Source organism: Octopus bimaculoides, chromosome 8 (assembly GCF_046866305.1).
Source record: "Octopus bimaculoides isolate indiv1 chromosome 8, ASM4686630v1, whole genome shotgun sequence".
Lineage (NCBI taxonomy): Eukaryota > Metazoa > Mollusca > Cephalopoda > Octopoda > Octopodidae > Octopus > Octopus bimaculoides.
In genome coordinates, this window is record NC_142935.1 from 86,369,361 (window position 1) to 86,380,382 (window position 11,022).

The window sequence follows — 11,022 nt, forward strand, 5'->3', positions numbered from 1 at the left end:
CATCCAGCTCCAATATCCCAAAATATCTATACCCACTGCCGTCGGGTTCACCTATGGTCTCTCTGAATGGTAACTGGAATATGTGCAGCAAAGACGTATACTCTCCTGGCACAGGAAGAAATACTACCAAGGGAACAAAAAGAATGTAGGAACAATTCTCAGGGTACCAAGGATTACCTGGTCATCGATAAAACAATTTTAAGGCATTGTAAAAAATCATCATACAAACATGTCTATGGCTTGGATTGACTTTAAGAAGGTATATGATATGATGGCTCATTCTTGGGTCGTTGAATGCCTGCAAATATTTGGTGTTGCTGACAATATCACAAATTTTCTGATGCTTAGCATGAAAGAGTGGAAAACCAAATTGTACTCAAGTAATGTATTCCTTGGAGAAGTTAATATTAAAAGGGCCATCTTCCAAGATGACTCGTTTTCTCCGTTACTATTTATAATTGCACTAATACCCATAACAATGACACTTAGGAAAGTTAAGATGGGTTACCGATGTGGGAAGAAAGGCCTATCATCGAACCATCTTCTGTTTATAGGTGACCTGAAATTGTTTGGGAAATCTGAAAAGCAGATAGATTCCTTAACCAAAACAGTCCAGAAGTGTGGTAGGGACATCGGTATGGAATTTGAGATTACCAAATGCTCAGTACTTAATATGAAAAAAGGGAAGAAAGCAGCCCGTAGAGGATCGCGGTTACCATCATTATTATTACCTCCGAGTTAGCGAAAGCGGGGGTATTGTTTTCAGTTGTGTTTGCTTATTTGTTTGTCCTTGGACAAGATATCTCAAGAACCGCTGGATGGATTCGGATGAAACTTTCAGAGATGTTTGGCCTCGTGACTGGCACGAACTGATTAGATTTTGAGATTGATCCGTTACCGGACAAGGATTCTGAATTATTTTTCCTGTTTTTTCACTTAATTTTTGAGAGCGGTCGGGTTCATTTTTAGTATTCTTGTTTGTGAGTGCAGTCGAGTTTATTTCAGATATTCTCATTTTAAAAAGCATCGTTGAGAGGAGGTTGGCGTTGCCTTGGTGGAGGTTTGCGCTCTCTGAGTGCTCTTGTTGTTATTATTATTATTATTATTATTATTATTATTATTATTATTATTATTATTATTATTATTATTATTGTTATTATTATTATTCATATGCACTCAACAGATTAGACTTGGAAAAGAATTCTAATTTCGGGCTACAACAGGTAGCCTTAGATGTCAAGAACCCTCCTAAGTATCCTAACTGTCCCTAATAACACTGTTTTCTGCAGCTGCACTAAACTGATTTTTATGCTTATTTCCTCTATCCATCTGTTCAGATCTTTAGGGATAGTTCCTAATGCACCTATAACTTCTGGGATACATTTTACCCGCACTGTGATTCTAGCAGCTTTTAATAAACTTTCTTTACTATTACCAATATAGCTAACTCCACACAGTCTTCTACTGATATTAACCCTTTTCCACTTTCCTTTCTAAGTAAGTATAATCTTGCTACTCTTGCCCTTGGGTGGAGTCCTCCATTCATATTGAATTCCTTCCTAGTTCTTCTGTCTAGCTTTGCTAATTCAGTTTTTGTCCAATCTACAAAAGCTGCTGAGTATCTAAGTAATGATACTTCCCAAGTATTTACAGCTTTCACTAGATTTGGACCATTTAACTTTGACTTTATTAGCTTTCTCACCCTTCTAATGTACTCCTTCTCAATTCTCGTTTTCATTTCTGTAGTTAGTACTCTGTCAGATTCTAATACTCTAAGATACTTATAACTCTCTCCTCCTTTCAATGATTATAATGTCTGGCCATTCGGTAATTGGTTGCCTTCGCTGTTGACTACCTGTCTCCTTCTCATGACTAATATTGCACACTTATCTATGCCAAATTTTATGCCTATACATTTGCTGAAGAGTCTTACAGTCTGTATTAAGGAATCTATCTCTTTTTCATGCTTACTAAAAAGCTTCCGATCATCCATGTAAATGGTTAATTTTTTCATTACTATTTCTGAACTGATACCCCGCCTTTGCCTTCCTTAATACTAAACTGAGGGGGAATTATTAAGGTGGCGAGCTCACAGAATCGTTAGCACGCCGGGAAAAATGCTTAGCAGCATTTCATCAGTCCTTTTGTTCTGAGTTTAAATTTCATCGAGGTCGACTTTGCCTTTCATCCTTTCAAGGTCGATAAAAATAAGTATCAACTGAGTACTAGGGTCGATGTAATCAACTTACCCCTACCCCGAATTTGCTGGCCTTGAGCCAAAATTTGAACCCACTATTGTTGTTGTTGTTGTGGTCGTTATCGTCATCATCGGCATTATTATTATTATTATTTCCATTTTACTTCTCAGAGCTCTCGATTTTACTCGCTCCGGTTAATTCTGTAAGAGCGGACAACAGCCTGTTGTCAAAGGTCTCACTGGGTCTCTTTCCACACCAAGTACCCATCGCAAAATCCTCACTGTCCCAAGCAGAGCAGTTTTCTGAGTATGTTCTCCCCTCGTGTCAATTCCAGTTTCTCCAACATATTTCCCAAACTAGGTTATTAGTGCTCCCAGAGCCTCTGCAACTGCTGGGATAGCAATTACTCTCTTCATTGCATAAATTCGTGCAATTTTGTCTTTTAGTAGTTTGTATTTTTCAACCTTTTCCAACTCTTTGTCACCTACGCGTGCGTTCCCATGTATGGCCAGTATCTATGACCTTAGTTTCTTTCTTCCTTTTATCCACTACAACAATGTCTGGTCTCCGATTCACTATTGTCGGTGACGCCTTCTGGTTTATGTTCGTACTATTTCTGTGTTCTTTCAAAACTATACTTCTCATACAATCTCCAGTGAACAAACTTTGCCACGTCATCGTGTCTCCTTTTGTATTCCTTTCTGGCCAGTTGGATACACTCACTCACAATATGTGAGATTGTTTCGATTTTGTTGCTACATATCCTACAAAGGAGCGATTCACTGAAACTTGGTGTAATTAGTTTTCAGAGCTTATTCTTGAGTGTTGCATATCAATGTCTCAGTGCATCCTTTCAGATTACTTTTCCTTAGCCACCTCCAAGTGTTGGTCTTGTCTTTCCATTTAATTTCTCTGAGGTATCGCCCATGCACCGTTTTAATTTTCCTATTGTTTAATTTTTGTTTTCCATCTTGTTTCTTAAATGTTTTTTCAGGTGTCACGTTTTCATTAGGTATCGTGTTATCATTATTATTTTTGCTTTTCATCCTTTCGGCGTCGATGAAATAAGTACCAGTTGAGTATTGGGGTCGATGTAACCGACGAGCCCCTTCTCTAAAATTTCAGCCCTTGTGCCTATAGCAGAAAGGATTATTATTATTATTATTATTATTATTATTATACATTATTTACATTATCTACATTTGACGGATATTCGTCCTCATCTTGTTTGTTGTTAACACAACGTTTCGGCTGATATACCCTCCAGCCTTCGTCAGGTGTCTTGGGGAAATTTCGAACCTGGGTTCTCATTTCTATCGATGTTACTATTATTATTATTATTATATTATTATTATTAATCAGGTCGCTGCCGTGAATCGAACTCGGAACCTTGGGGTTAGTAGCCCGCGCTCTTAACCACTACGCCATATTATTATTATTATTATTATTATTATTATTATTATTATTATTATTATTATTATTATTATTATTATTATTATTATTATTATTCAGTAGTTTTATTTTTATAGCGTGCTTTCACTTCACTACCGAGCGCAGCTCTGTGTGCCTTGGGTATGTGATGTGGCTTGCTGTGATGCTCTGATTGATTTGCTGTAACATTTATATCCGCATCCAGTTCTATTTAGCATGTCAGATAAAGGTGTCAGTGCCAAGCAGAAAAGGGGTGGAGAGAGCGTATCTCCCTGGAATATTCCTCTACTAATGGGGATTATTATTATTATTATTATTATTATTATTATTATTATTATTATTAATAATAAGGCGGTGAACTGGCGAATAGTTAAAGCGACAGACAAAATGCTTTGCCGAGATCAACTTAGCGTTTCATCTTTACAAGTCGATAAAATAAAGTACCAATGAAGTACTTGGGACGATGCGATTGACTTGAAACCTCATCTCTAAATTTCTGATCTTGTATCAAAATTTAAAATCCTACAAGTATCAAACATTTAACTTTTTGTCTTGCTGTGCCTTTACGTTACCCTTACATGCCTTGTCATATCTCTACACGCAAACTTTGCATTTCTTACTACCCTTCTCCCCACTCATTTAGGCTCCCTCTATCCATTCACAGTTCTCGAGCATCATAGAGAAGTGTTTCCACCACCATCATACCCAATCACAAATCTATCCATCTCCTTCTATCCTATCACAACAAGTAATATATTATTTCTTTACTACCCACAAGGGGCTACACACAGAGGGGACAAACAAAGACAGACAAACGGATTAAGTCGATTATATCGACCCCAGTGCGTAACTGGTACTTATTTAATCGACCCCGAAAGGATGAAAGGCAAAGTCGACCTCGACGGAATTTGAACTCAGAACGTAGCGGCAGACGAAATACCTATTTCGTTATTGCCCACAAGGGGCTAAACATAGAGGGAACAAACAAGAACAGACGAACGGATTAAGTCGATTACATCGACCCCAGTGCGTAACTGGTACTTATTTAATCGACCCCGAAAGGATGAAAGGCAAAGTCGACCTCGGCTGAATTTGAACTCAGAACGTAGCGGCAGACGAAATACCGTTAAGCATTTCGCCCGGCGTGCTAACGTTTCTGCCAGCTCGCCGCCTTGTAATATATCCACCCAAGTAATATATCCACCCGTAATATATCCAGCTGTGTCAATTCCATCATATGCAACTATATGCATGAGAATACATACATAAAACATACAAATCTGCACATACATACATACATACATACATACATACGTACGTACGTACATACATACATACATACATACACACACATACACACACCCATACATACATACATACATACATACATACATACATACATACATACATATATACAGAAATACCTTGTTGTTGATGTTGAAATTTCAATGAAGTAGCCTTGGATCTAGGTTAGAAACCGGCTCTTTCTCTATTGGCAAGAAATCTTGAAATAAACTGAATAATGACATACATACATACATGCATGCATGCATACATACATACATATAATGCTTTCTAGTATAGGCACTAGGCCTGAAATTTGGGGGGAGGAGGATAGCCGATTACATCGAGCCCAGCGCTCGACTGGTACTTATTTCGTCATCTTCGAAAGGTTGAAAGACAAAGTCGATATCGGGCGACATTTGACCTCAGAACCTAAAGACGGACGACCTGTCGCTAAGCGTTTTGCCCGGCGTGCTAAGCATTTTGCCAGCTCGCCGCCTTATAACATAAATATAATATAATACAATATAATACGTGCCTATGTACATAGGCATGTATGTATAGGCGCAGGCGTGACTGTGTGGTAAGAAGCTTGCTTCCCAACCACATGGTTCGAGGTTCTGTCCAACTGCATGGCACCTTGAGCAAATGTCTTCTATTATAGACTCGAGCCGACAAAGACTTGCGACTGGGTTTGGTAAATGGAAACTGAAAGAAGCCCGTCATATGTGTGTGTGTGTGTGTGTGTGTGTGTGTGTGTGTGTGTGTGTGTGTGTGTGTGTGTGTGTGTGTGTGTATGTACGCACGCGCGCGTGTCTGTTTGTCCCACCGATGTTGGTATGTTTACGTCTCCGTAACTTAGCAGTTCGGCAAAACAGACGGTAGAATAAGTACGCGGCTTACAAAGAATAAGTCCTGGGGTCGATTTCTTCGACTAAAAACCCATTTAAGGCGGTGCTCCAAGTAAACAAGTAAAAGAGTAAAAGAATGAAAGAATACATACATACATGCATAAAGACAACAGACGGATAGATAGATAGATAGATAGATAGATAGATAGATAGATAGATAGATAGATAGATAGATAGATAGATAGATAGATAGATAGATATATTGAGTGCATTGTTAATAAAACGAAATCAATGAATATGAGGGGTGTCAACGAAATGAAAAGCAAATAAATAAATAAATAAATAAATAAATAAATAAAGGAGTCGACTTACTGTCATTGAATCCTCGATCCCCTGTAATTTGACAGAGAAGGTTCGAATAATTAAAATTCTCCATTCCACGGGATTAGAAATAGTTTAAGAGAATTGTTAGAAATACAGCAGAACGTTTACATGTAACGGTAGCATTCACTATCATTGTACCGACCGCTGTCATTGTATATAACCGAATGCATGTGAAAGTGTGTACGTTTATATATATATACATCTATATATTAAGTGCGTGTATATACGTGAGATTCAACGTCTCTGACATCGCTTGGTTACCATTATCATGTTTGCTTGTTGTCTAGAATGTCAAGCACATCTCTTTTCTTCTATAACTGACTAACAATCGTGTTTTCTGATTAAACTTTTCTCATATAGCATCGTGTGGCATTCCTCCACCTCTTCCTCCTCCTCCACCTCCTCCTCCTTTTCCTCCACCTCCTCCTCCTTTTCCTCCACCACCTCCTCCTCCATGCATATGCGTGTGTACACCTTTATACATACATACGGAAAGATACGCACACACACACGCGCACACACACACACACACACACACACAACAGACACACACACATAGATTTACCTCCATGTGTATACGAAGACTACATACATACATACATACATACATATATACATACATTGTTGGCACTCCGTCGCTTACGGCGACGACGGTTCCAGTTGATCCGATCAAACGGAACAGCCTGCTCGTGAAATTAACATGCAAGTGGCTGAGCACTCCACAGACACGTGTACCCTTAACGTAGTTCTCGGGGTTATTCAGCGTGACAAGACTGATCCTTTGAAATACAGGTGCAACAGAAACAGGAAGAAAGAGTGAGATAAAGTTGTGGTGAAAAAGTACTGCAGGGCTCGCCACCATCCCCTGCCGGAGCCTCGTGGAGCTTTAGGTGTTTTCGCTCATTAAACACTCACAACGCCCGGTCTGAGAACCGAAACCGCGATCCTATGACCGCGAGTCCGCTGCCCTAACCACTGAGACATTGCGCCTCCACACATACATACATACATATACGTGCGTATGTGGATGGATGGATGGATGGATGGATGGATGGGTGGATGGATGGACGGATGGATGAATAGATGGATGGATGACCACACAGAGTGGTTCACAGGTAGACAGCCGAACTGACAGTTTCATGGAAAGTCATAAAATAGAAGGATGGATAGATGAATGGGGAGATATGTGCATGTGCGTGTATGTTTGCGTGAATGTTTCGATGCATGTGTATATGCATGCGTATATGAGCATGTATCAATTTATATGTAAGTGCATATGACTGTGCGAACTTTTGCAGTTTGTGTTTATATATACTTGTCAATGTGTGTGTGTGTGTATATACATATACATATATATATATATATATATATATATATATATATATATATATATATATATATATATATATATATATATATATATATATATATATATATATATATATATATATATATATATATATGTATATATATATATGTAGGTGCAGGAGTGGCTGTGTTGTAAGTAGCTTGCTTACCAACCACAATGGTTCTGGGTTCATTCCCACTGCGTGGCACCTTGGGCAAGTGTCTTCTACTATAGTCTCGGGCCGACCAAAGCCTTGTGAGTGGATTTGGTAGACGGAAAACTGAAAGAAGCCCGTCGTATATATGTATATATATATGTGTGTGTGTGTGTGTATGTTTGTGTGTCTGTGTTTGTCCCCCCAACCGATGGTGGTGTGTTTACGTCCCCGTAACTTAGCGAATCGGCAAAAGAGACCGATAGAATAAGAACTAAACTTCCAAAGAATAAGTCCTGGGGTCGATTTGCTCGACTAAAGGCGGTGCTTCAGCATGGCCACAGTCAAATGACTGAAACAAGTAAAGGAGTAAAAGAGTAAAGAGTATATATATCGGATCGTTTGTAAAACACATAAATCCGAAAGAAGCACACTCTAATATGCAGAGCAGTATATATTAAAAATGAGGAAGGCTAGTTTATGGGATTACCTCAGGTTTCCCGTTCATAAAGGGTTTAGCTTAATGGCGTATCGTCAGATATATATATATATATATATATATATATATATATATATATATATATATATATATATATATATATATATATATATATATATATAATTAAATCAAGGATATAAAATCCTGTTAAAAGGATGTCAGCATCCAAGTTCCCCGTTTTTATCCAGTGTATCAGTGAAAAACCAAAGATGCTAGCTTCGCATTGGTGGATATGGGTATATTATTGCTTATGTATGGGCATGGAAACAATTGTAGGTGCTAAGAGTTTACTTTTGTTTGAAATTAAATATATTCTAATAAATCGATGTCTATATTTCAATTTCGCTAGCGACGAAACCTTTTCTATTTTCGATCCCTGTTTATTTCTGTTCCTTTCTGTCGAAGAGCGTAGGCTCGAAATGTAAAAGACTTTCTTACTTTCCGAGCGTTAAACTAATACATCTGTTTGCTGTTTACACACCCGTCTTCGTCTTTTGTGGGTTTTTTTTTGGGTTTTTTGGGTTTTTTTTTTGGTAAATTCTCACTATTTATATATTAAAAATACTTTGTGAAAATTATTCGATATAGTATAAAAAAGATTTCTTAAAAATATTATTTAAACAAAAAAAGTTGTAAAATCTTTATTAGAACGTCACTCACCTTTTTGGAAGAAATTTCTTTCGAGTGTGTATGTGAATGTTTTTTGATTTCTGGATTTTACTGTGGTCCATTATGCCTTCCCCTAATTTAAACTTTTAATTTGAACTTTTAGTATAGCGTTCACAGCCTCTCTCCCTTAATAACTCTATGTAAACCAGCGTTCTTGTTTCTAACGGTCACTTACTTAGCTATATAATGTTATAACTCGTACGTAATCTTAGCATTCAACATATGTCTTGCTTTTGTATGTTGGTTTCCTGATGATGAATATATGTGAAATTCCAGCACCTCTTACTTCTTTGGAGTAGAGTGCACATATATTTTGAAACATATGTAGGAATTAAAAGAACTTATTGTTTATATGCGTTTTGCGCCATTTATTCTTCTTCTTCTTCATATATATATATATATATATATATATATATATATATATATATATATATATATATACATATATATATATATTTTCATTCTATTTGAAAAATAGAAATCATTACGAAACCACTTTCTTTTCACTATCGTTTCTTTTTTTTTATTTTATCTCTCTAGAATTATTTAGAATTATAAATTTTGTTTTTCGTTTTCGTACACATCTTCGTTACCTTCTCCCACTCTCTCTTTCATACCTACCTCTTCCTTTCTCCTTCACTCACATATATTTCTCCCTTTCTCGCTCCTCTCTCCCTCCCTTTATCTCTCTTTATACCTACCTCTTTCCCTCTCTCTTCCATATCTTCCTCTTTTTCTCATCTCTCTCCCTCCCTTTCATATCTTCCTCCTTTTCTCACTTCTCTTTCCCTTCCTCTGTCTCTCTCAACATCACTTCATCCTTTCCTGCTTCTCACTCTCTCTCCCTCCCTTTCTCTTCCCATCCTCTCCCTCCCTCTGTCTCCCTTTCTCTTCCCCTCATCTTCCTCATTCTGTCTCTCTTTTTCTCCTCCTCCTCTACCTACCTCTGTCTCGCTAACATCACACACTCCCTTCTCTTGTCTTCATATCACCCTCTCTCTTTCCTTCATATCACTCTCTCTCTTTCCTTCATATCTCCCTCTCTCTTTCCCTATTCTCCCCTCTGTTTTTTTTTCTTTTCTTCCTCCTTGTATCTCTCACTTCCTCACTATCCTCTACTCCCCCTCTGGGCTTAAAACACGAATATGGCACCAAAGTGAGGGAAGAAAGAATTGAATTTTCTGTTGCGAGCATGGGTTATTGCTAGTGGCGATCCGCCAAACAACATCATCACTGCTGCACTGAAACACTATGGCTTTTGTAGAACCATTGATCAGATAGAGCGAAAGAAAAATGAATTTATCCGATCCTATATGCTTATCAGACACCCTGGATGTCATAATGGAAAGCTATTGTGGAAAGGCTGATAACGATAGAGAAAAGGAAACAAAACTCAGAAGTCTCTTTGATCCAGTGGTTCCTCAAAAGAATGGATCCCCCACCCCTGTGAACGACCAGACAGAAAAGGATAGGGGGGGGGGGCAAGGAAGCAGCAACCAGAAGCCCCTCTGAGCCAGTGGTCCTAAAAAGGAACGGAGCCCTCACCCCATTGGACAACCAGAGAAATGAAATTCCCATCACATGAAAAGGAAGGACAGAACACGAACACGAACATAAAGAAGGAAAGGGGGGAAAAGGAAAAGGAAAAAATGAAATACCCGAAACCCCAACCCACCAAATAAAAAGCAGAAAACCCCATGGAGAATCCAATGTAATCCAAAACCATAGAAGAGAGAAGTTTGGAGGGCACTCAAGGACCTGCAAATTTTACCTGCAAGGCAAATGTTGGCATGGGGAAGACGGCAAAAATTGCCTGTTGCTCACTCTAGAGCCCACCAAAATTACAGGGGCCTTAAGGAGAAAAACGTCCCTGAGAAAAGACAACAATCGTCTCCAAAGAAAAAAATATACAAAAGAAGTGCGCTCTTCGACGGTTATGCACAAGGCAGCAGCTGAACAAGAGTCCTTTTTGTGCATGGCGCAAAATATTGTGCAGCAGCTAATCTGGCTATACCAAGCGCAAACAAGGAACCTTTCCCACCACTGCGCAAGACCACCAGTCAACGGACATGGGATGACCTCCCCTAACGCCTGAACAATCGTCACGCCAATATTTTTACTAAATATTGGGGGCCTGTTGCATCATAATGAAAGCAAAGTTTTTTTTCCTGAGAGATTTTGCTGCATGCAATCAAGCCCTATGC

The 11,022-nt window shown here is 38.4% G+C and overlaps 1 protein-coding gene across 5 annotated transcripts in view; it reads right to left on the reverse strand.

The window, feature by feature from the left end:
• The window catches only part of LOC106875237 (corticotropin-releasing hormone receptor 2), a 148,345-nt gene extending 141,773 nt beyond the window's left edge, over positions 1 to 6,572 (reverse strand). For all 5 annotated transcript variants that reach the window (XM_014923301.3, XM_089356747.1, XM_052970217.2 and 2 more), the window contains exon 1: positions 6,137 to 6,572. In XM_014923301.3, the coding sequence (XP_014778787.2) occupies positions 6,137 to 6,142 (6 nt within the window). In that variant the 5' untranslated portion in view covers positions 6,143 to 6,572. The remainder of the gene's footprint in view (positions 1 to 6,136) is intronic.
• Positions 6,573 to 11,022: the final 4,450 nt, after the last annotated feature.